The sequence below is a fragment of the Rhinatrema bivittatum genome, chromosome 1 (genome assembly GCF_901001135.1).
Source record: "Rhinatrema bivittatum chromosome 1, aRhiBiv1.1, whole genome shotgun sequence".
NCBI classification, from domain to species: domain Eukaryota; kingdom Metazoa; phylum Chordata; class Amphibia; order Gymnophiona; family Rhinatrematidae; genus Rhinatrema; species Rhinatrema bivittatum.
Genome location: NC_042615.1, coordinates 53,516,490 through 53,543,007, shown reverse-complemented (window position 1 = coordinate 53,543,007; position 26,518 = coordinate 53,516,490). Strand labels below are relative to the sequence as shown.

Sequence of the window (26,518 nt, the reverse complement as noted above, 5' to 3'; positions counted from 1 at the left end):
ATACCAGCTTCGGCTGCCTCCTTCACTGGGAATACATAATACATTTCATGCATCGCTCTTAAAACCTGTGATTCTATCTTAGCCTGCCCAACTCAGAAAGCTTTCACATAGCTTCTCCCTATGGTAGAATGGTAGAATGGTTAGAACAAAGTCCCAATTAGCTATCAGAACCAGTGGGGAAGCTATGGGTGGGCTTGGGTGGGCCATGGCACACCCGCTTTAGGCTCAGGCCCACTCAATTAGGGCACATTGGGAGTTAAGCAGGGGCAGATTAAGAGGTGGGCCAATAAGGTGCTGAATGGAAAAGTAGCATGCAGGTAGTAGGCGCCATGTTTTGCCGTATTGGTGGGGTTCCTACTTCACCGCCAGCAATCAGAGTCTCGGTGCAGCAGCACTGGGTTGTGACATGTTGGTGGGGTTTCCACCCCTCAGCCAGCGATTTGTGGCCTCGTGCAGCAGCACTCAATGCCCAATTGTGTCCTGCTGGCAGGCTTCTCGCACCTTGCCAACAGGAAGAAGACAAAGACCACCTTGGGGAAGAGGTGAGTCACATGGCGTTGTGACTGAGAGAGAAGGGAAGAGGAGAGGAGAGGGTGGTGAATGACTGAGAGGGAAGGTTAGAGAGTAGGAGTGAGGGGAGTGAGTGATTGAGAGAGAAGGGGAGGAGTAGGAATGAGGGGGTGAGTGACAGAGGGAAGGGAGGTGAGAGTGAGGGAAGGAGATTTGAGTGACATGAGAGTGAAGGGGGGAGAGAGTAGGAGGAAGGGTATAAGTGACAGAGGGAAGATGGTGAGTGGGAGGGAAGGGAGGTGAGAATGGGGAAAGAGTTGAGTGACTGAGAGGGAAGGGGATTGGGATAAGTGACTCAGGTGAGTGAGAAGGAGATGAAGGGGGAATGAGGGAGAAGAAGAGAGTGTAGAAGAGTGACATTCTCGTGTCATCTATCCATATACACATATGAGAGAGAGGAGAAAATTTGTGCGATCACTCCTCCCCCATTTCTCCTTCATTAATCCATGACAACCTCAGGGCTACTGGAAATCAAAAGTTCCCAGATATGGAGTGGGGGAAAAATGTTATCCTTATTAGTGCTAATTGATGTTTCTGCTCTTTTGAAATATTGAATTACTTTTGGGAAATATTTATAGCTGTTTTTTATCCATTAGGTATTCTATTCATCATTTGTTTTGAACTATTTCTATTAGTATGATTTACTATCATGATTGATTTATATTTTATGAGGAATGATGTTTCATTGAACATGTTTCTGGCTGAAAAGAGAAAGAGAGAGAGAAAAAGAGAGAGAGAGAGACTCTTTATAAGGCTCTCATAGTAATCAACTATTTCTACCACTATAGGAGGGTCCTCTAGTAACTCGAGGTGCGGTTTTGGTGGTGGTCTAGGGTTTTGGAGCCAGTTTTACATGCACAGGCAGATGTACGAATAGCACAGTACACATAAGTGAAGATCTGACATGATTTGGAATGAGGAAAGGTACACAAAGATGAGATTTCTACAATGTACTCTTGCCCTAGCTTAATGCACTCTCTACCTGGGTACTATCAAGCTAGGGCGAGAGAAAAAATAAATATTAAACAGAGTAGAGGACAGTGCTGAGCTCTGAGACACAAGAAAAAAAAGGGTAGAAGAGCAGAATGACATGATTACCTAGGGCTCTTCATGTTGGGGGCGGGGGGGGGGGGGAGGGCTCTCTTTGTTGATATGATAGCCCTGCTCCTGGAACTTTACATCCCTATTAACGTCACTTCCTGTTCCTCCCCTATATTTAGTGGAAGGAGTGTGCTAGCTTGCTGGCAGGCCATGGATAGTTATGGCTTATGCAGACGTTTCTTCTGCCCTACCTGCTGCTGTTCTTTTCAGTTTCAGAAAACTTCTCTCTGGCTGAGTAACCCTAGGCCTTACAATGCACTAGGGGCATGTAAAGCAAAACTGCAGGCAGCACACACATCTCCATATTCAAAAGGGTCAACATTTCCACTGTATTCCAATATATGCATACTAGGGATGTGCAGAGGGACGCCATACGTTGCATTCGTGATTCGGATTCGTCGGGGAGCAGATACGTTGCATTCAGCCGTATGGCGCCCCAATGCGTTAATACAGCGATTTCTATTCGTGTCCCAGCTAAAATTAAAATTAAGTACAACCCCCCACCCTCCTGACCCTCCCAAGACTTACCAAAACTCCCTGGTGGTCCAGCGAGGAGTCCGGGAGCCATCCCCTGCACTCTCACACCCTCGGTGCCAGTTTCATCATGGCGCCGATAGCCTTTGTCACAGGGGCTACCGGTGCCATTGGTCAGCCCCTGTCATATGGTCATCGGCGCCATCTTGTGCTCCTACCATGTGACAGGGGCTGACCAATGGCACCGGTAGCCCCTGTGACATTGTATGGGCAAAGGCTATCAGTACTATTTTGAGTACTGGCATCGGACGGCCGGAGTGCAGGAGGTCGCTCCGGGACCCCCGTTGGACCCCCAGGGACTTTTGGCCAGATTGGTGGGGCCTCCTGACCCCCACAAGATTTGCCAAAAGTCCAGCGGGGGTCAGGGAGCGACCTCGTGCACGCCGGCCGTCCGATGCCAGTATTCAAAATGGCGCCGATCGCCTTTGCCCTCACTATGTCACAGGGGCCGACCGTCGGTACCTGTGACACTGAGGGTGTGAGTGCAGGGGATGGCTTCCGGACCCTCCACTGGACCACCAGGGAGTTTTGATAAGTCTTGGGGGGAAGGGGGTTCAGGAGGGTGGGGGGGTTGTTTAAATTTTTATTTAGGTGGCCATATAATTTGGCGAAGATTCGTGTATTTGTGGGGAATCGCAATACATTTCGCTTCCCCACGAATACTACGAATAGTGCAATATACGTTGCGGATCGCCAATACGGCGAAAACAAATTCACACCCCTAATGCATACATCCACTGGCAGAAATCCTGAACTGGAGGAGTCAGGCTCTTTACTGAATGAGCTAGATAGGCAGTTTACCCTGAAAAAGCACATAACAAGGGCAAAGAAAATTGCTGCAAAAGAACATGAAACAAAATATGCTGAAGCAGTGAAGGTAGAATGGACAGAAAAGAAGAGACGGACAGATGTAACAATAGAAAGCATGGGTTTTTATATGGGGATCCCTTTGGTCTTTTTATATGGATGAAAGGTAATAGTGGCTACAAAAGGAAAATCTCAAATAAAACTGATATTTTTATATGAGAAAGAAAAATAGGGAAAGCATGCAGAGATATTGTTGCGTGTGTGGAGGCGTGGTCGCTTCTCGAGAGAGATTGTGAGCCCTTGGATCAGGGCGTGGCTCCAGGAGGAGCCCCATGACACACCGCGAGAGGTGAGTACATACAAGTACGGGCAGAGCAGGAGCAAGGCTGGACTGAAGACAAGGCAAGGAACATCTGGAACAGGAACAGGAACAAGGCAGGCTCAATCCTCCACTGGACCTATACGCACCTATGACACCCAGCAATGCAATGCTAATCTTGTGAGTAGCCCTCAGGAGCTTCCAGACCTGCTGCTTGGGAAAGACGAGTACATGAGGCCAGACGGAGACTGAGGGCAGAAACAAGAAGACTCAGATGAAGACTCAGCATTCTTGGAAGATTCAGACGTAGACTCAGGATACTCGAAGGACTCAGAAGTAGACTCAGGATACTCGGAGGACTCAGACAAGGTTTCAGGTTGCTCAGAAGACTCAGACAATGATTCAGGATACTTGGAAGTTTCAGGCAATGGTTCAGGATTCAGGAGAAAGTACTGGGAGAGTGCTGCATCACAGTGTGCCCTACACAGCCATCCATGGCTGATCGCGGACCATGCTGAAAGTGAAGCAGACTCCAGACGAAGCAGTGGAAATTGAAGTCGGCACATGGCGAATATTCAGGAGAGGCCTGCACAGGGGCGTGCCCTGCACAGCCACCTGTGGCTGATCGTGGACCACGCTGGAGTAGAGTAGGTTCTGGCAGAGTCTTAGGCATAGATGGAAGCAGGAACAAGGAACTCTGAAGACTGGGACAGGATTCAAGACTCAGGATTCAGGATTCAAGACTCAGGAACTTGGTATTAAAAACAGGAACCTTCCGGAGACTTGTGCTGCAGACAAGAAGGTAGACTTGTGCCACGAGGCGCCCTACACAGCCCCCCATCGACTGGTCATGGACCATTTCGATGGCATGCCAGGAAAGGTGAAGAGACAAGGAACCTGGGAACTGGACGAAGAGCTGGAGATGAGGAAGACGGATTCAGGGCTGGAACATCGAACATCAGGACATCTGGACATGGAACAACAGGACAACTGGACATCACGACATCTGGAACATTAGGAATAAGCGACGAAGGAGCTCCGACTAGGGATGAGACCAAGAACATCAAGATGAAGGAGACCAGGAACACGAAGAACATGGAACGAAGATCCATCAAGGCACAGGAAGACCACGGAGGACCTGGACCGGAAGGAAGACCACAGGCACTGTGAAGACCAAATCCGAAGGCGCTGAGGGAAAGAAGCAGAGCCCTTTTATAGGGCTGATCCAGGTGAGGGTAGATGACGACATTGGTGAGGGCCGCAGGCTTTTCCCACCACTGGCCATTTAAATAGAAAGAAGAGGCACGCACCCGTGCCTAGAGGAAGTCCGGGGGAAGGCTGCAACAGCGGCTTCCCTGCTGCGATGGAGCAAGGCCAGAGGCATCTATCACGCTGTGTGGGAGGTCCTGGCGGCGGCGCTCAATCTGTGAAGGTGGACACAGTGCCAGTGCTGGCTTCCAGCCGCTAGAGGAAATACCACCAGTGGCTTCCCTGCCAGAAGCGGAATCAGTGGCGGCGGCTTCCAGTCACGAAGAAGAACGTCGGTGGCATCCTGCCACACAAGCAAGGCCCCAGGTGACGTCAGCGGCGGCCTGCCGCGAGAGGTAAGGGATTACCTGCGGCTGCCACGAGAGGTAAGGGATTGCCTACGGCTAGGCCTGCAGGCAAAATCCCAACAGATAAGGCTTCAGGAATGCTTTTCAACATATTTATTTACATTTTGTATTTGCTCACCTACTTTATATCATAAACACCAAAGCAGATTACAACAAATCACAATAATTAACATTCTATACAAAACATTGTAAATTCTGCCCCAAACAATATAAACAATAAGTGAACCACTCCAACCCCATCATCACGTCCTCAAATCATACAATAAAACACTCATGACTAGTTTTCTCCTCCTTTTCAACTTCCTCCCCTCTACTTCACTCCCCACTCCCTTATAAATCATATAAACAAAATTTAAAATAAAGTTACAGTAAAATTGCACCCCAGGGGCTACATTTCCTTCTTCAATCCATATATTAATTAACACAGAAGTTCCTACCCCCAAAACAAATCAGAAAATAGGGATGTGAATCGGGCTTCGGACGATTGAAAATATCGTTGATATTTTCCAAATCGTCAGAAATCAGGGGCTCCCCCGAAACAATAGGAAAACCCCCCCGATATTGATCATGGGGGTTCTCTTATCTTTTTGGGGGAAGGCGGGAAAAACGGCTCACAAAAATAACCCCTAAACCCACCCTGACCCTTTAAAACTAATCCCTTTGCTTCCCCCATCCTCCCGACCCCCCAAAAAACATTTTACAGGTACCTGGTGGTCCAGTGGGGGTCCTGGGAGTGATCTCCCGCTCCCGGGCCGTCGGCTGCCACTAATCAAAATGGCGCCGATGGCCCTTTGCCCTTAGCATGTGACAGGGTATCCGTGCCATTGGCCGGCCCCTGTCACATGGTAGGAGCACTGGATGGCCCGTGCCATTTTTAAAGATAATAACTGCAAAATTACAAAGCAGAAATAAAATTAAACTATAGCTGTTAAAATTAAACTAAAATGGAGAGCGGTGATGTCACCCGCTAAGATGGCCACCTAAACTTGTGGCTTGAGCTTCCCAGCCCCGCGATCCCTCTCCATCTGTGGAATCGGCACCCGGGGCCGCACAGAAAACACATAGTAGACCCACGGAAAACCCAGCATGACGCCGCCGAAAAAAAAGCTGGACCTGAACATGTTTTTGTTTGCGTCGGTGGCAGTGGTGGCAGCGATCGGGACCGGGGACAAAATGGCGCCCGGACCAGAGAAAAACGCAGCCGGAGACACCGCTATGGTGGCGGATGCAGAGGGCACTGAAATACCTTCGAGGCAGGAATTTAAGAACTGGTTCCAGGAACTGCGAGGTGATATGGCCCGGTTCCGGAGAGAAATCAGTGACTTAATAGAGACTGTGCAAAGGGACATCAAAGACCTTGGTGGGAGAGTGGAGGAAATAGAAACGGGCCTGGAAGAACAACAAACTGAGGTCAGTAAATTGAGAGAGGAACAGAAAAAACTGAAAGCTCAGGAAGAATTACATCTGCATATGGAAGATTTAGAAAATAGATTGCGACGTATTAACTTGAGATTCCGTGGCGTACCAAAATCGGAGGAATATAATGACTGCTTTAAAGTAGTCAGAGATATTTGTAACCTGCTGCTATATCCAACAGGCTGTGAGGAAAACTGCAAGGAGGTGGTTTTAGAACTGTTTCCACAGCTTTATAGTAAAAGAGAGGGTGGCTCAAGCAGCTAGGAAAAGTGGAACTATCACCTGGCAGGAACACAAAATCGAGGTGTTTCAGGATCTTGCCATATCCACCATTAAAAAAAGCAGAGAATTCCGCGATATTGTCCAAGCTCTGCACTCTCACAATATCCGCTGTCGATGGCTATTCCCTTTTGGCCTTTCTTTCACGCACAGTGGAGTCAACTCGAAGATCCGTCAGATATCTGAAGCAGAGGATATCTTGCGAGAGGGCCCTAAGAGAACTGAGAATAATGATATTTTGACAGGGACGCATAGAATGGAGCTGCCTCACTGGAAGAGAGTGGACAAAGGGGACCAGCGTCTTTGACGACATTCGGGAGGGCCAGTAACAACTTCTCAGGATCCTGGATAAGAAGCCAGAAGGGAACATTCGAGGATTCTACTCTGACCTAAGACTGTGAAGTACACAACACGTCCGGGTCATTCTTCTGTATAGCAGGATGCAGTTAGCTGAATTATGTAGTTGTACACTAACAACAAAGTTGGTTGATGGGGAGGGATTCCTTGTCCCTTACAAAGTTGATGTTACTAATCTGATTTAAGTTATGTCGGGGAGGAGGGGAGGTGGGGCTACAGGCTGCACTGGAGGGTGGTGATGTCAATACTCTCCAGGGAAGTACCCACATGGGAACATGTGGATTAGGCAAGGGAGGGGAGAGGGAGAGGGAGGGGGGGGGGGAAATCTGAGGAGTAAGGGAACGAGTAGGTTGGATATAATACTGGAGATATATAGTGGTTTAAATGCAAGGCTGGGACAATCCTTTGGCTCCTGTGGAGGGGTCACCAGCAGTGGCACATAGCAGATAGGCGAGTTAAGATTAGACCATGGGGACTGTAAAGATTGTTTCTACTAATGTGAAAGGGCTGCAAACATACAACAAGCGGCAGGTGTTCATGTGGGAGATGACAGTACTACACGCAGACATTGTCTTTTGCCAGGAAACTCACCTCACTAAGCGGTATGAGCGGCTATTAGTGTCTAAGGGGTACCCTCAAACATTTCATGCGGCAGCCTCTGCTCATCATAAATATTGTGGGGTGAGAATATTATTCTCTTATCATATGGTAGTAGATGTTCTAACGGTGCTGAGAGATGTAGAAATTAATTATTTATTTGTTGCTTTTCCGCTCTACCTTTCTTCCTGGCTACTCTAGCCCCCAAGTTCAATGCCCTTGTTTTATGTAACTTTGCTTGATTCAGCCTTCTCATTTTTGGTTACACTTGTTCATCCCCTAAGTTCCATGTAAACCGGCCTGATGTGAATTCTATTCGTGAAGTCCGGTATAGAAATATATATTAAATATATAAATAAATAGAAAGCAGATACCTCCTGTTGAAGGTGAAGGTCCACAGTAAAATCTACTTTGCTGAATGTGTATGCCCTCAATATGGATCAGACAACCTTTATGACCAAGATATCTAATATTATAAGTGAATGGTCAGAGGGCCCACTGATTGTAGGGGGGGATTTCATTCTCATTAGGTATCCATATTTGGATAACTCGCATCCAGGCAGCAGTGGTGGCAGGATACACAGGCAGGCCCTCAAGCATCTTATTTTGGACAGGGGACTATTTGATATTTGGAGGCTGTGTAATCCCACAGCACATAATTACACGTTTTATTCACACCCACATAAATCATACTCCAGACTAGACTACTTCCTGATAGACAAGCAGCTAGTGGGTTCCATCAAGGACACAGATCTGGGCAATATTACATGGTCAGATCACGCACCCAACTGGATAACATTGAATACTGGGTGGATGAAGGAGGGAACTAAATTTTGGCATCTGAACGATAGCCTTCATTTACGCAGATGATGTGCAGATCCTCATACCTATTAACAGTTCTCTCTCAAATGCCCTGAACACATGGAACGTGGCCCTCACAGAAATAAAAAAACCTACTTACTGACAACTATTTGGCTATTAACACCAACAAAACTGAGCTGCTCATCATCTCACCTCCAAACAACTCGACATTGAACACAACTTTCCTATCCCAAGTATGCCCTCCCACTGAACAACAAGTCCGCAGCCTTGGCATCATCATTGACAACAATCTTACGTTTAAAAAATTCATTTCTGACACTGTTAAAAATGGATTTTTCAAGCTCCATACTCTAAAGCGTATCAAACTTCTCTTACACCCTTATGACTTCCGCACAGTACTACAAGCTACAATTCTGTCAAAGCTTGACTACTGCAACACATTACTATTAGGCTTACCAAAAAACACACTACAACCATTACAAATGCTACAAAATGCAGCTGCCCGCATACTCACCGACACACACCGCCATGATCACATCACTCCTGTGCTTCAGTCTCTTCACTGGCTACCCGTCTCATCCAGGATCATATACAAATCCATTAAGCTAATACACAAGGCCATCCATAACCGAAACATGCAATGGTTCTCTGAACACCTGTATTTCAAAAAAACAAACCAACCAACCAGATCCCAACATCAGGCCAGACTGCCGACCCCATCTCCTAAACCTACCAAACATGCAGCTACAAAAGAACGCTCGTTCATCATAGCCGGAACCACAATATGGAACAGTATGCCCTGTGAACTGCACCAGGAACCTTGCCACAGAAAATTTAAACAAAACCTAAAAACCTGGCTGTTCAAAAAAGCCTACCCTTGACCGACTGAGACACATTCATGCCGCATACGTCACTATTCAACCTCCCTCCTGATTCCCTCCCCCTTTACCCCTCTCTTCCCTAGAAAAGCTCCCTACTGGATATTTCTTTATGTAGATTAATTTATTGGTTATCCTTGTTACTATTACGTTTATGATATTTATTTTTCAAGTTAACTGGTAAACATGCTATGTGTTTTGCTCTATTTAATATGTTTATTGTAAAGCCTTTGGCTGAATTACTGTTTGCTGTAAACCGAGGTGATGTGCTTCACGTGCCACGGTATATAAAAAAATCAATCAATCAATCAATAAATAAATAGATATCTGAAAGGTGAAATTCAGGCTTATCTTAGCCGAAATGATAATGGGGAGGTAACCCCTGGGATACTATGGACAGCTTAAAGGCCTATACTCAAGGCTTAATAATAGCTCGTGCAGCACAAGTAAAGAAGGATAGAGCAAAGAGCAGCTTGCACTCTTGGAAAAAATAAAAAATTAGACTAAAATATAAAATAAAACATAAACATTCTACTAACAGTTAAGGAAGCACAATTTAGGAACCATAAATAAATTAATTAATAATAAACAAAGTAAAAGCATAATGTTAAATTACCCACTCTCTGCATAGGCGCACATTAAAAGCCACGTTTTTAAATCAGCTTTAAATTTCTTAAGGGCTGTTTGCAGCCGAAATTCAGATGGTAATGTGTTCCACAACTTGGGTCCTGCAATAGAAATTGCCCTTTCACGTACCTCACATAATCTTGCTGTTTTTATTGTGGGAATTTGCTTAAGTAACCTACAAATTACTCAAATTTATGATCCTATAGACAGAGAGCTAACAATTATTACACCAAGATTTCTAGCCTGTATTTTTATAGGGACAGATCTCCTACTGAACCATCTCTCTCCACTATAATCTATTCAAAATTCTGCTGCAAAATTTATCTTCCACTTGTGTTGCTACACCCATGCAATTCCTTTTCTTAAGCCACTTCAATGGCTTTTTATTTGTTCCTGCATACAGATCAAGCTTTTCCTACTCACCTAAAGTGCAATGTGCATTCATTCTGTAGCTCCTTATTCTCGCTCTCTCCTTACACTCCTCCTTGTGAACTCTGCTCATCAGGCAAGTCACTATCTATGCCCTTTTCTTTCATCACCAATTCTAAACTCTGTGATTTTCACTTTGCAGCACTGTACACCTGGAATATACTTCCTAGTTGGTATATCATACTCTCTATATGGCCTTATTCAATCCAGCCGAAAAGCCCACCTTTTTGAGGCTAGTTTTAAATCTTAAACCATTTTTCATAATAAATGAAACTTCCTAATTCTCTTATTTGGCCTGTCTGCCTTGAATTGTAAGATCTAATGAGAAAGGACTGTCTCTTATGTGTATTTGTATACATCTAGTAGCACTATAGAACTAAGTAGTAGTGATAGTAGCAGACCTTGGAGGTCTCTCCCATTCTGTGTTTGGTCCATTATAGGATCAAATAGCAGATGCAAACTGGTTTATCCCCTAGGAAGTATAAATGATGAAGTTTAAGATGCAATCAAAGAAGTGGTAATACTAGACAAAATGTTAGAAATACTTACATTCCCAATAGAAAAATGCAGGAGGCTAACTTTGGTGAAGAGCTGGTAGTGGCATGAAATAGTAGTCACTACTTTAAGACAATTTGTGCCAAAAGTTGAAAAAAACTAGCCCTATGATATGTGCATGAATTGAAGGAGTTAATCAATTAGAAATGTAGGTTGCAAGATACTGATTAAAATTTGCCTTGATGCTGCTAGAATAATCTTGAGGTTGGTCATGAGAAAATATGTCAAATACAAAAAAGGCCTGCTATACTACCAAGATTCTAACTACATAGGAGCTTTTTATAGCAGTTAACAAATTAACACAACTGCCATTAAATGTCAATATTATATATATCATAACCATCAACATTGGTTTGTGAGCGGTATGCCACTTATTTTGCTTGCAGCAGGGATTGTTAGCATTGATAAGTGTTGTAAGCATTTTAAGCAGTAGGGAGAAAGTAGACATACCAAAGGTGAACTCCTCTGATTTTGTGAACTCCTCCGATTTTGTTTCAACATTGTCCAAACTAAAGATTTTTCATAGTCTCTCTGTTGTAGAAATTGAGTTGATCCTAGAACACACTAGACCTACAGCATGTTAATATGACCCATGCCTATCAAGATTAATTAAATATATCAAAGAAAAGGTTTTGACTATGCTTCAGAGGATTATTAACACCTCTATGGCAGAAGACATTTTTTATGATAATTTAAAGACTGCAACCGTAAGACTGCTGCTTAAAAGACCATCACTTGGTCTGAAACGGTGGTGGGGCTGCTTGGCAATAGTGATCATAATATGATCAAATTTGAATTAATGACTGGAAGGGGGACAGTAAGCAAATCCACGGCTCTCGTGCGAAACTTTGATAAAATGAGAAAAATAGAAAAAATGGAAAGGAGCTGCTACAAAGGAAAAAGTGTGCAAGAGGCGTGGTCATTGTTAAAAAATACCATCCTAGAAGCACAGTCCAGATATATTAAGAAAGGTGGATGTATTAAGAAACGTGGAAAGAAGGCAAAATGATCACCAGCATGGTTAAAAGGGGAGGTGAAAGAAGCTATTTTAGCCAAAAGATCTTCATTCAAAAATTGGAAGAAGGATCCAACAGAAGAAAAAAGGATAATGCATAAATGTTGGCAAGTTAAATGTAAGACATTGATAAGACAGGCTAAGAGAGAATTTGAAAAGAAATTGGCCATAGAGGCAAAAACTCACAGTAAAAACGTTTTAAAATATATCCGAAGCAGAAAGCCTGTGAGGGAGTCGGTTGGACCGTTAGATGATCGAGAGGTTAAAGGGGCAAGTAGAGAAGATAAGGCCATTGCGGAAAGATTAAATGATTTTTTTGCTTCAGTGTTTACTGAAGAGGATGTTGGAGAGATACCCGTATCAGAGAAGGTTTTCATGGGTAATGATTCAGATTGACTGAACTAAATCACGGTGAACCTAGAAGATGTGGTAGGCCTGATTGACAAACTGAAGAGTAGTAAATCACCTGCACCGGATGGTATACACCCCAGGGTTCTGAAGTAACTGAAAAATGAAATTTCAGATCTATTAGTAAAAATCTGTAACCTATCATTAAAATCATCCATTGTACCTGAAGACTGGAGGGAGGCTAATGTAACCCCAATATTTAAAAAGGGCTCCTTTGGCAATCCTGGAAACTACAGACCAGTTAGTCTGACTTCAGTGCCAGGAAAAATAGTGGAAAGTGTTCTAATTATCAAAATCACAGAACATATAGAAAAACATATTTAATGGAACAAAATCAGCATGGCTTTAGACCCAAGGCAAGTCTTGCCTCACAAATCTGCTTCATTTTTTGAAGAAGTTAATAAACATGTAGATAAAGGTGAATCAGTAAATGTAGTATATTTGGATTTTCAGAAGGCGTTTGACAAAGTTCCTCACGAGAGGCTTCTAGGAAAAGTAAAAAAGTCATGGGATAGGTGGCAATGTCCTTTCGTGGATTACAAACTGGCTAAAAGTCAGGAAACAGAGAGTAGGATTAAATGGACAATTTTCTCAGTGGAAGGGAGTGGGCAGTGGAGTGCCTCAGGAATCTGTATTGGGACCCGTACTTTTCAATATATTTATAAATGATCTGGAAAGAAATACAAGTGAGGTAATCAAATTTGCAGATGATACAAAATTGTTCAGAGTAGTTAAATCACAAGCAGATTGTGATAAATTGCAGGAAGACCTTGTGAGACTGGAAAATTGGGCATCCAAATGGCAGATGAAATTTAATGTGGATAAGTGCAAGGTGATGCATATAGGGAAAAATAACCCATGCTACAGTTACACAATGTTAGGTTCCATATTAGGAGTTACCACCCAAGAAAGATATCTAGGCATCATAGTGGATAACACATTGAAATCATCAGTTCAGTGTGCTGCGGCAGTCAAAAAAGCAAATAGAATGTTGGGAATTATTAGAAAGGGAATGGTGAATACAACGGAAAATTTCATAATGCCTCTATCGCTCCATGGTGAGACTGCACCTTGAATATTGTGTTCAATTCTGGTCGCCACATCTCAAAAAAGATACAGTTGCGATGGAGAAGATATAGAGAAGGGCGACCAAAATGATAAAGGGAATGGAACAGCTCCCCTATGAGGAAAGACTAAAGAGGTTAGGACTTTTCAGCTTGGAGAAGAGACAGCTGAGGAGGGATATGATAGAGGTGTTTAAAATCATGAGAGGTCTAGAATGGGTTAATGTGAATCAGTTATTTACTCTTTCGGATAATAGAAAGACTAGGGGGCACTCCATGAAGTTAGCATGTGGCACATTTAAAACTAATCGGAGAAAGTTCTTTTTCATTCAATGCAAAACTAAACTCTGGAATTTGTTGCCAGAGGATGTGGTTAGTGCAGTTAGTGTAGCTGTGTTTAAAAAAGGATTGGATAAGTTCTTGGAGAAGTTGACTTAGAAAATAGCCACTGCTATTACTAGCAACAGTAGCATGGAATAGACTTAGTTTTTTTGGGTACTTGCCAGGTTCTTATGGCCTGGAATGGCCACTTTGGAAACAGGATGCTGGACCCTTGGTCTGACCCAATATGGCATGTTCTTATGTTCTTATGAAAGATATTAACAATTTTTGTCCAGTGTTGAATCTGCCTTTCCTTTCAAATAGAATGAGCAGTATTTAGAGATTTGAAGGAATTAAATGATCTGGAAAGTGGCCTGGATAATGTACAATCAGGCTTTAGAAAAACTCATTTTACAGGACTGTTTTGGTGTCACTTATGAGTGACAGCAATAGCTATAGATAAAGGATCAGCTGTAGCTCTCATCTTCTTGGACTTGATGATGACTTTTGACACCATCGACTATAACATCTTGGTAAGCTACCTGATAGTCATTGAATAGGAGCTTCTGCTGTGGTTTCTTGGAGAGGTGATCTCAATAGATTGTGACTGGCAAATTTGTATCTATCTCCCATCCACTGCCTTGGGGCATTCCATAGGGCTCCATATTGTTGGCCTTGATTTTTAATCTTTATTTGAAGCCCTTAACAAAGTTATTGGCAATTATGATATTAATTTCCATGTTTGCTGGCAATTCCTAATTTTACATGGCTTTAGAGAAAAGAAAAAGATCTCTAGTCACAATTAATGACTGCTTAGAGAATATCGAGACTTGAATGATAAGACACAAATTTATGCTGAATCCTTCTGGGACAGATCTTGTTTGTGGGAAATGTATAAGCATATGCCCCAAGTCCTTGAATAATTCTGGGTAACATAGCCCTGGTGGGAAAAATCAAATGAAGAGTTTAGGGGTGATATTTGGCACTAAGTTGCCCATGTATTGGAAGATTTCATCTGTAACAAAAAACATTTTTCTTCAGTTATAAGCAATTATTGTGCTTAGTCATTTCTAGGTGAAAGATAGTCTAGCCTCTTTGATTCAATTTATATTATTGCCAGACAACTACTGTAATAGTTTATACTTTGTCATACCTATTTACCAATAACAACTTATGTAAAATAAGCTCACCTTCTGATAGTATCAGTCACTATGACCAGATAACTCAAATGTTATCTGGTTAAATTAATATTTGGGCACTTATGAGGCCAAATTCTAGCTGGACAACTTTTTAGCCTACTAAAATTTGCCTGGATAAATCAGGGTTTATTTGGGGGGCATAGCTGAGAGTAGCTGAATTAGCTGGATAAGTTATCTGGCTAACTCTGGTTGGCCTGTAAACCTGTCCTAATGTTAGCTGGATAAACTTATCCAGAAAAGTTTACGCTCGTTGGATATATTCTGTGGTGTGGCCGCACTGCTGAATATATAGGCAAAGTTAGCCAGATAAGCGTATCCAACTAACTAGCTGGACCTTGACATTTATAGCGCTCTGTGATCTGGTTCCATCTTACCTTAAAGATTTTTTGATAAGATATGTACCAAGCTGTGCACTTAAATCAGCCTCTGAAGCTCCTATTAGTTGTGTCTTTCATCTAAGAGGGGCATTTGTTTGTGCTGTACCAATTATTTGGAACATACTGCCTAAAAAACTAAGGTTATTAAAAGACTATGTGGAAAAATCTAAAGAGCTGGCTGTTTACACAAGCCTTTGAGAAATACTTTATATAGGGTCTTTAGACTTTTTAGTGTGTTTGGGATCTTGGTGAAATGATGCAAAAATTCTGTTTTAAATAAAAAAGGCTAGGTTATAGTAGGAAAAAACCCTGATCATTGTGGAGCAGGATTTAAGATGTGCATATGCCAGAAATGCAGTTATTATAGAACTAAAGGATTTCTTTTTTTTATATATGTCCCTGTGCTTTGCCTAGGTATTTGTAGATACCTTTCTACTAGGCATCTCTGGTTGTCATGGAGTGGCCAGCAGATTTTATCTTTTTTAATGTCTTTGGTTGTTTAGTTGTTTTGTCTTTTGTTTTTAAATTTGATTGCTTACTGTATGTACTTGATGTTATGGTGTGCTTTGTGTTACATAATTCTATGTCCTTATTGCATATTGTATGTACTTGATGTTATTCTATGGTATGTATTATAGCTAATTGCCTTGAGAGTTTATGGGAAAGTCTAGATTTCTATCTCATCCATATTCATTGCGGCAATCCTGAAAACCCGACTGGCTAGGTGTGCCTCCAGGAGAGGGTAGGAAAACACTGGATTACATCCCTAATCAAATAATAGCTCACTTAACAGTCCCTGTCCAATACAAACACAGACATAAAAATGACTTCAACAGTGCTTATGTTTTATTATAGGAAATGGAAGTCTCACCAGAGCCAAACATTCTCCATTTACAGTAAACAACACAGTGATGTGAAATCATGGATGTCATTTTTGAGTCAGAAAAAATCTGCCCAAGAAATAAGCCGAGAGAAGAAGATACAGAAAGTACAACGAAGGCAAGTGGGTTTTACATCTTGCCATTTTTTTTTATTTCACTTGTATCTAATCAAGGGCTTTCTGTACACTTCATTTGAGTGACATCACCAAACTATCAGAATGCATGTATTTCCAGTAATATGCTCTAGCTCATTATGGAGCCTGTGTACTAATTAGCATTGTATCTAATGAATGTGCATTATGTAACATGCATGTACTACTATTGCTAACATGACATTAGTACCTTAAAGGCATTTTGTTAAAAACAAAAACATGCTAATTTTTAATGCAGCTGAGTATGATAATTGTTCAAGTATTGTGGTCAATACGCTTGCAGTTAAGTCAAGGTGGGGGGAAGGGGAGGAAGCAGTGTCCCTGCTCCGAGGCCACTGAAATTCCAGTCAACCCTCCATATCCCCTGAAGCCAGCATGCCAGCAGCCCTCCTTCCCTTGAAGCCAGCACTCTACCCTTATTCTCCCTCAATGCCTGTAGTCCTCCCCACCTTCAACACCTGTACTCCCCCCCCAAAAAATAAATTCAGGATTCCTTTTGTGTGCACACAAAATTTAGATTCTTCTGGCATTCAGTCAATGGCAAATTTCATCTGATCAGCTAAGGAATCAATAATACATTTGTAAGGCTTGAACCTCCCCTGTTAATGGGTGCATATTGTTGCGGTCTCGGTTGCGAGTCCCGCGACTGAGGCCTTACCTGCTCCGCCGAGGTTCAGTCGGTGAGGTCTGGGGGTCGGGCTCCCGACCCCGCGAGGGTCGCAGCTGTTCGGGTCTACTCGGCCTGTGTCGTGGCGGCATCTCCACGAGGGAGTCGCCGCCGAGCCTCTGAATGTGGCCCCTCCTCTCCTAGGTATGCGTGTGCGCAAGGAAGAGGAATTTAAAGGGCTTTTCTCGCCGACCCGCGGGCCGCCCCTTGGAATGATGTCAGACGCCGGTGGGTATTTAAACCCGGCGTCTGACTGTAGCAAATTGCCTTACAACAAGGTTCCTGCTTGGTGCTCGTTGCTGTGCTCTGTTCCTGTTGCTTCCAGCTCGTGTTGAGTCCTGTTCCAGGAATCCTCGGTTCCAGTTCCAGATCTTCAACTCCTGCTCCAGCTCCTGGATCTTCGCTTGTTCTTCTGGTTCCTGACTCCGGCCTGTACCTGACACTTCTCTTTTGCAGCCTGCCTTGACCCTGGTCAGCCTCCGTCTCCGTCTTCAGCCTAAGTCCCAGCGGCTTGGGACCTCACGGGCTCCTCCTGGGGGGTCCTTGGGCTTCCAGGGCGAAGCCGTCTCTTCAGCGTCCTAGGTCTCCTAAGTCCCAGCAGCTCGGGCCCTCCCGGGCTCCTCCTGGGGGGTTCTCAGGCTTCCAGAGTGAAGTCTCCTACCCTGCGCTCTTCCTGGTACCGCCTCCCAGCCTACTTCTTCACCGCGGAGTGCTTCCCATCTCTCTCCGCAAGGTCGGCCCAAGGGTCCACTACTCCGCTCGCAACACATATGTATTAAAGGCAGTTCCACGTTTTGCCCATCTGCAAACAAATCCTGAAAATAGTCATTCAGAGTCTTGAAATCATTTGATGACATCTTCACCAGCAGGGACTGCATTAGGTATATTAATATTGGTAAATAAAATCATCATTTTAATGGGATGCATTTGAACCATGAAAAAAAAGCAGTAGATCATTTCACATTTTAAGTTTATCTATAATTATTTGCAAGTCTAAAGGAAAATTTATGTTATACCGTGTGGACATATTCACTGGGAGTCATAAACACAGATTTTTAATAGATTTATTCACTTATTTTTAACAGAAGTTCCCCAGTTCAGCTTTTTCATAAGGAGTCAAACAGTGGCAACACTTCTGATTTCTCAAAGTTAATTGTGAAGCATGAGAAGCTTCCAAACTGCCCGATAGGTTGAACAGTTTATTGGCTACTGTTTTGGCATTTTCAAAGTTTACAAGGAGAACATCTGCAAACAGGACAGGTTTAATTTCTAGTTTGACTGCAGACATTGTCAGCTCTTAATCTTACCTTAACCAAATTGCTAATGGCTCAGTTGCAAGAATAAATACGGTAATAGGGGTGTGCACAGACAAAATTATGGGTTCCTCCTATTGAGACTTAATGCTCTCTTAGGTGCAAACAGAATATGTAGGTTAGAGAAAACATGGCAATTGCCAGAAAATACCATTGAATTCAATTCAACATTAGTGTGAAGGGGAAGGGGGCCAGGTTGATGTGTTGAAATGATAAGAAGGTAACAGAGAGGCAATAAAATTATTTCTGGTAGTGAGTTAAAAAGCCCAAGTTTTTGTTAAGTCTTTTTTGTCAGTTCTGAAGTGTTTGATCTTCAAATGTCTCATATTCTTGAATTGCTCTGAATTTAGCCTTTTGGTATCCTAATCATGTCTTTGATGCAGCAGTCTGGTCCTGAAAAATGCTCCCCCCCCCCATGGAGGTGTTGCTTTGCTCTCCTTTATGATGTGTAATTTTGTGTCTGTGCAAGTTTATGCTTGTCTTTATCTTCTGGTGCATTTCACTAATGCTACATCCCGCTTCACATTTTCTACATTGAATAATAATTAGCGGAATTAGCATGAACATAGTCTTTTTGTGTTGAATGTCTTTCCTTTGTGGGTAACTGTATGATTTGTACTGGCACAATCTGCAATATAGTATGTTGTAGGGATGTTCTTCTGTAGCCCCTCTTCTAGTTGTAGCTATTAAGGCATCACACGAGCTTAGTCTATGTCCAATCCTACCAAACCCTGGCCTGGATTCTCCAAAAGGAGGGAGGATAGACCAATTATAATATCACTCCTACTTTCTATGGGTGGATATGCAAGTAGGGTGTTCCAACATAGAAAGTTTACTGTTCAGCTTGCACAAGGGTAATTAACTGGCACCAGGTACATTTTCTTCTTGTTATATCCATAATCACTTCAATAAATAAAATCCAAATTAATCTGGGTCTGTGGTCCCATAGTCTCTTTGCAGGGATTCTTTTTCTTTCTTTCAATGGAATTTAAGATTGACCATCATGAACTAGAATGGGTTCTTCTATCACTCCAGGATCTCTCCTTCCAAATATCTGTGGTAGGGGTGTGCATTCGCTTTTGACATATTGGCAATCCGCAACGTACATGTCCCTATTTGTTATATTCGTGGGGAAGCGAAACGTATTGCGACTCCCCATTTCATCTGTTGCATGGCGCACGGTGCGGGCACATGCTTTTCTTCGCCGCCATTTGCAATCGGAAGATGCCATTTGGGTGTATCCAGAGCCAAAAACCAGCCCTTTCCTGTGAGTCATCAGTGAACTCACCGCCCTGTCAGAGTGGGTCAGACAGGTTGGCACGGATACCGGAATGCAGCATATCAGCGATAACATTTTGTGAAATGCACTGAATGCAGCCAATCGCGCTGTCATTCAGTGCTCGGTGATGATTTTCCTGATGACCCAGCACTATATATACTTAAGCACGAGGCGTGCCATGTACTTTCTTTGCAGGGGTGGTCTGGGGAGGTGGTCTCCGTGGAAGGTGGCTGCACTCTGAGCTAGTCTGAGTTCAGAAATCGCTACTCAATTGCTAGCTAGGCTAGTTACTTAAGAGGAAAAGATATTTCTTTATTTAGCTGCAGTGCAAAATAGCCATGTTTGTTTTTTCAGCAGTTTATTTAGGTGATCTGAGACGGTCTCTCTATGCCAGGGAGAGAAGCTGCTAGCAGAGCCATTTTGTTTAATTCACATACTGGGCTAGGCTGCAAGCATGGGTGTTGTGGCTGGGAGAGATATATTCCATTTTTAGCTAGTTTGCTAGAATTTCTATTGGAAAATATATTTCATCGATTTTTCCTGCTGTGCCAACAATTCCAGTTTTTTTAAACTGAGTTTGTATAATTCAACTCAGTCTCTCTGTGCACTGGGCTTCAGTGGGCTGTCAGTTTAGCAGACTGAACTTTATTATTAGGACAGTCTGTGCAGTGAAATCCCCAGTCTGCCTCTTTTGTGCTTACACTTAAGCTGTGTGTGTGTGCACACCATACACGTTACATTAGTGCATAGCAAGGCACTGTGAAAGTGGGCAGCCAGTAGGCACTAGGCAGTGACATTAAATCCATAATGTCAGGGAAAGCTAGATGTAGTCGAGTGATTGGGACTGGCAGAGGAGGCACTTCAAAAGGCACTAGTGCCACTTTCCCATTAAAGTTAAAAAGGGACCTGTCACAATCTAAACTCTTTGGAGGGGCAGGCTGTTCCATCCAGAAAAAAATGAAATCTGACCATGATGCATCGCCATCGCCACCACCTGTTTCTGACCCTGTAGTTTTGGAGGTGAGGGAAAGGGAGGCTGAGTCATGCCAGACAAAATGTCGACACCCAAAAGTGGCAGGGGGACAGAAGTCTCAACTAACAGTTAGCATTGGCAATGTAGCGCAGTCACTGTTTGCTTCTTATTCAGATGAAGAATCATCTTGTGTGGGATTCTCATCAGAAATGGATGAAGTAATAGCTGATAAAGCTTTAGGAGGATCAGTTAGTCCTGTCTTAGCCTCCACTTCAGTGCAGCAGGGAAGAGATGAAACTGATGATGAGGAGGAGGAAGAGCAGTCAGTGCAGGCAAAGAGGGTGACTGAGGCCCCTGGCATTGCTTCCCACTACTTCAGCTCCAGTGCCAGCATCCACCCCCAAGGCTTTAGAGAAGGGAGGATCACAAAAGACATCTGTAATCTGGAGCCACTTTAAAGTGACGGATGACCCGTGTTTTGCTCGGTGTAATTACTGTGGCAGGGATATTAGCAGAGGCAAACTAATGGGACATCTATGTAATTTTGGCATGACGCATCATATGAAGAGGCAACACCCAACAAGAGTACTGCCATCTGGGGATGGTGGTAGTACCAGTCAGGGGACCCCTTCCAAGCAACGTAAAGTGGTTCAAAAGCAGCAGAGTCAGCCCACGCCCTCATCCCCTTCTAGCAGTCAGGTGGCAGGCCAGCAACCCCCTGACATGTGGCAGAAGCGACAACCCACCATGGAGGAAATGGGGTGGAGTGCGGTAATGCTATCCCAGGATAGGAGGCAGGCAGCCTCAAAAGTTGTAACCAGGAGCATTGGGGCTATGTTTAGCTGATAAAAGGTGTCAAGAGAAGTTGGAATCTTAACCCCCAAGTATTTAAGGTCATTGGTGGCCCATCGAAGTGGAAATGCCCCCTGCCATGTAGATTGAACACAGGATGTGATGGCCAGAGCCTCAGATTTGTCTCTATTAATCTTGAGCCCCACAAAAGAGCCAAACCACTCCTGAAGAGACAACAAAGGTCCCAGGGATTTACCAGGGTCTGTCAGAAACACTAAAACATCATCGGCAAAAGCCGCTGTCTTAAAACTATAGTTCGCTCTCTGAAAGCCCCATATCTCCTCGTTCGCCATTATCTTACATAGCAAAGGGTCAATAGTGAGAATATACAGAAGTGGCGATAGTGGGCAATCCTGACGGACCCCCCGTTGTATAGGTTTCCCCCCCAGAGCAAACATTATTTACTATGATGTTAGAGATAGGGTTACCATATAACAACTGTAAGTATTACAAAAACGGACCTTCGAACCCAAATTTATTAAACACTGAAAACATATATGGCCAGGATACCCTGTCGAAAGTCTTCTCAGAGTCAAAACCTATGGCCATTGCTGGTATTCCCTGTTGTTGACAAAACTTTATTGCTGAAATTAATTTAAGAATATGGCCAGTGACTGTGCGGCCTTTGACAAATCTCACCTGCTGGTCGGAGATCAATTGGGGAAGGAGCAGATTAAGTCTGTTGGCTAATACCTTAGCTAGTATTTTGAGATCACTGTTAAGAAGGGAAATTGGACGATACGATTTGGGTTTCCCTCGGTCTTTGCCTGGTTTGGGAAGGACTATTATATGGGCTCTATTAAACGAGATGGGAAAGGAATCCCTTGCCAAGCCATCGGTGTAAAAATCCGTTAAAGGGGTAACAATGTGTGCCTTAAGCAGCTTATAGAAATCATATGAAAACCCATCAGTTCCAGGCGATTTCCCAAAAGGCATAGTATTAATGGTTTGTAACACCTCATAGCTTTGAATAGGTTGGTTCATGAATTCCCTTTGAGAAGATGTGATAGTTGGCAAGGTAAGGTCGGCAAAGAATTCCTATTCCCGGTGCGGTGGTGGTGTAGGATCTGCTTTGTACAGGGAGCTATAAAAAGTGCGAAATACTTCACAAACATCAGAAATGTCAGTGATTTGACGCCCTTGAGAAGTACGCATACTGTGAATCGTGGTCCGGGGTCTGGCTGCTCTAACTAGATTCGCAAGTGGTCTCCCAACTTTGTTTCCAAACCTGAAATAGTTATGGTTTGTCACTTGTAAAGTGTAACTCGCCCGTGTATGAAGTACAGTATTGAGCTGCCTAAGAATGTCAAAGTAGTTCTTTTTGTTATCTTCTGTGGGAGACTGCAGCATAGCACTGTGGGCTGGTCGGAGCAGGGAGTCTAAATGTAAAATCTCCTTATTGATGCGCTTTCGTCGTGAGCAAACATAGCTCTAAGGACCGCCTTCCCTGCTTCCCAATATAGTTGGGGATCACTAGCGTGCTGGGTGGTGTGTTTAGCATATTCTCGCCATTTGTCACTTAAAAAATGTTGAAAATCTTTGTCTTTCCGGAAAGCTTGAGGAAACTTCCATAAGTTTGCCCCTACCCTATTGGGCCCTAACCGTAGAAAGACAGAGACAGGAGAATGGTCAGAAATAAGTGGTGTTTCAATGGTAGCCATAAGGATATTGGGAAAAGCTTCCTCAGCTAAAAGTATATAATCAATTCTGGAAAAAGACCCGTGTGGGTGGGAATAAAAGGTAAAGTCTTTTTCCGTGGGGTGTAGAATCCTCCAAATGTCAGTAAGCCTCAGCTGGTTACTAAGATAAGTAATCCCTGACCTCTGAGTCCCTGTAGGAGAACCCCGTGATGGTGATTTGTCCAGGGAATCATCCGCCACACAGTTAAAGTCCCCTGCCATCAGCAATAACCCAATCTTATGAGTCAGAACTATCTTTGCAAAACCTTTTAAGTAACTGTGTGGATTCGTGGTGGGAGTATACACATTGCAAATAGTAACTAACGTCCCTTGCCAGTGGCCCATCACCAACACATATCTGCCATCCGGATCTATCACTGAATTTTCTAACACAAAATCAGTAGATTTGCTAATAAGAATCGCAACTCCTGCTTTTCTGCGCTGCACTGCTGCATAAATGCAGTTCTCTACCCAATCTCGTTTTAGCTTGGCACTTTCTTGAGCATTTAAATGGGTTTCTTGAAGACACACTATGTCACCTTTTAAACGTTTTAAATGAGTGAGGACTTTTTTCCGCTTGATGGGGGAACCTAAGCCGTGAACATTCCAAGAAATAAGTTTCGTCATCTAATGAGCCGGGGATGTAGAAAGGTTGAACCACAAGGAGATGCAACTACAAGGAAGGAGGTCTACTCCCTCCCTTAAATAGATGACACAACACAATATTCCCCGAACAAATTCCTGATCCCAGTTCTGTGTAGTAAAGGTCACACATACCCACATTCGATCACTCATTCTCACACTCAGCAACTCATACCACCATAATAATGTTTCCCAAAAAACCCAATTGACTCCCCTCCCCCCCTTACCCAAACCTTCTCCCCTTCCCTCCCCCATCCCCCTCCAAATCCCCATCTTCCCCAATCCCCCCCAAAATGCTTAACAAAGAACCTGTCCCCCCTACTGATGTACAGGGGTACAGCCTAGAGGGCACGCTTAAGGAGCGTTCGGGTGTCCCGTCCCTGCTCCTGATTGAAAGTCTAGTGCCTGCAACTGAGGTCAATGAGGCAGAAATGTACAAACTAAAATAGGGTAAAATGAACTGCCAAGAATAAGACTTTGGCTTAACTGTTCGCCTCTAACAAAAAAGGACAAATCCGAAGAACAGTGTGACTCCTGGCTGTGCATGCCTTAGCGTAGCGCCTGTTCACATCAAGGCTTCAACATGCCGGCTATCGTTTGATGTGTGCACCACTCTCAAAAAGAACTGAAAAGCAGTCCACAGGCCTTGCATCAAACCGTTCCCAAGCTAGAGCCCAGTGCGGTTAGGCTAGCTGTGTCATTCCCAAGTGCTCCAGAGTGGAAAAAATGTCCAAATTAAACCGGAGCCAATGAATCTTCAACTTACTTGAGCCCGACGTAATTAAACTGGCTGTTACCATCGCAGGTGCCCCCGCATGGGAGAGACGTCCAGAGTGAACCGGGGCTTTTAATGAAAGCATATAATCAAGCCAAGCTGAGACACAAAATTAAGTAAAGTCTCCAGGAGTTCAGACTCTGATATTAAAAAATCTTCAGCCATGACCTTCACTGAAAACTAAGCTGAGTATGTGAACTGGGATGATGGTTAACAGTCTCATGGAGCTTGTAGAAATTTGTGCGCCGTTTCCGGATCAGAAAAACTGTATTGTTTGCCGTCCCGCCAGATCTTGAGCACCGCGGGGTATTGCAGGGCAAATTTAATCTTTTGCTCAAACCATGCAGAACAGTCAGACGAAAACATTTTCCGCTGCTGCGACACAAGGACGGAGTAGTCATGTGTAATCTGGACCCTGATAAAGAACCTCGGGACATTTACGGTAAGCGATCCAGATCCTCTGTTTTACTGCTGAGTTTAGGATCTTCGCTATCGCAATTCTAGGGTGCGACTCAGAGGGTCTTCAGAGGCCTAGTCTGTGAGCTCTTTCGATTTTGAGTTCCCCTCTGAGATCTGCCAGCCCCACCACCTCTGGTAACCAAGTCTCCAAAAAAGACCCCAAGCCTTTTTCATCCAGTGCCTCCGGCAGGCCTAAAAAACGTAAGTTATCACGTTGGAGCCGATTTTCTAACTCATCCAGTTTTTCTTGGCAATTCTGTATTGCGGTTGAGTGAGAGCTAACGGAGGCCTCCATCGCAGCTGCCTTATCTTCCACCTCTGCCACCCTTCCTTCCAGCTGGTCAATTCGCAGGCTCATTTCTAACAGTGCCGATTTTACCTCTGTTAATTGATGGGCTATCCCAGCCAATTTAGTATCCAAGGTGGCATCCAGCGTTTGTTGTAACACGTCTACAGTTAAGGGCAAACTCGTGGAGGGCCCGGGGTCTCCAGTACCCGCCGCCATTTTGGAATCTGCAGGTTTCAGCTTATCTTTATCTTTTTTTCCTCCTCGGGATGCCATTGGCGGCGACGTTTTGTTCATAAAATGAACAATCGACATGAGCTGGTTATTGGCAGCAATTTGGTGCGCGGCTAGACTTTAAAAAGTAACCAATGCCGGTAGATGCAGGAACGCGGCACCCAGAGCTGAGGGAGTGCACGTCTTCCCTAGCACATCGCCCCACGTGACCCCCACACTTGCCTTTAATATATTTATTTTGGGGAGATAAATGACTGTCTATGTATTGCTATAGTAATGGTAAAATTCCTTTTATTTCTTTTTCAAGTGTCCCATGCTTGTAGAATATAATGATATGGAAATGAAGAAATTAATTCTCAGGGAAAAGATCAAAGACATCAACTAATTTGGAAACAAGCACTCATATATACATTTGGCCTAACAGATGGCATATGATTAATTTAGTTCAGGTTAAACTTGAAATAGATCTCTTTCAGTTTCTTTGATAGAATTTTTAAGCATTTCATAAAAAAATTGCTTTATGGTGATTCTTGTTCTATAATATGCTAATTATGAGATGCAGATTTTGTAAACACAGTACTCAACAATTTTGATTTTTCAGGTTGCAGTATGCTAATAATAAAAGTGTTGACAGACTGAAAAGAATTGGACCACATCTAGAAGTCTATGAGGCCTTTCATCCAGTCAAGAAGAATCCTAGTATTAAGACAATAGTGAATGCAACTATTTGCATTCAAAAGTTTGTACGAGGATGGCTTTTACGCACCAGACTGAACAAGATAAAGACCAAGGTAATACTTTGGGATATTAATGTTATATAACTCATTATGCTTTGTTTTCTTGATAATGCAAGAATTATAGTATGGTGTCTTTAAAGCTGCTTCATTCAGTTAATGTCCAGTCTAGTTTCAAAGATGCTGCATTCATATTATAACAAACCAATAAAGAATAGTATAAACTATCTTTATTGCATGGTGCTTTATTTCATATCTAAGTTATATATTAAGAAAAAAATATTATGGAATTTTAGTTTCA

At 43.4% G+C, this 26,518-nt stretch overlaps 1 protein-coding gene across 1 annotated transcript in view; it reads left to right on the top strand.

The window, feature by feature from the left end:
- LOC115092544 overlaps window positions 1-26,518 on the top strand; it is a 447,216-nt gene that overhangs the window by 407,880 nt on the left and 12,818 nt on the right. Inside the window, exons 8-9 of the mRNA XM_029603496.1 lie at window positions 16,147-16,290; window positions 26,085-26,274. Of these exons, the coding sequence (XP_029459356.1) occupies window positions 16,147-16,290; window positions 26,085-26,274 (334 nt within the window). The remainder of the gene's footprint in view (window positions 1-16,146; window positions 16,291-26,084; window positions 26,275-26,518) is intronic.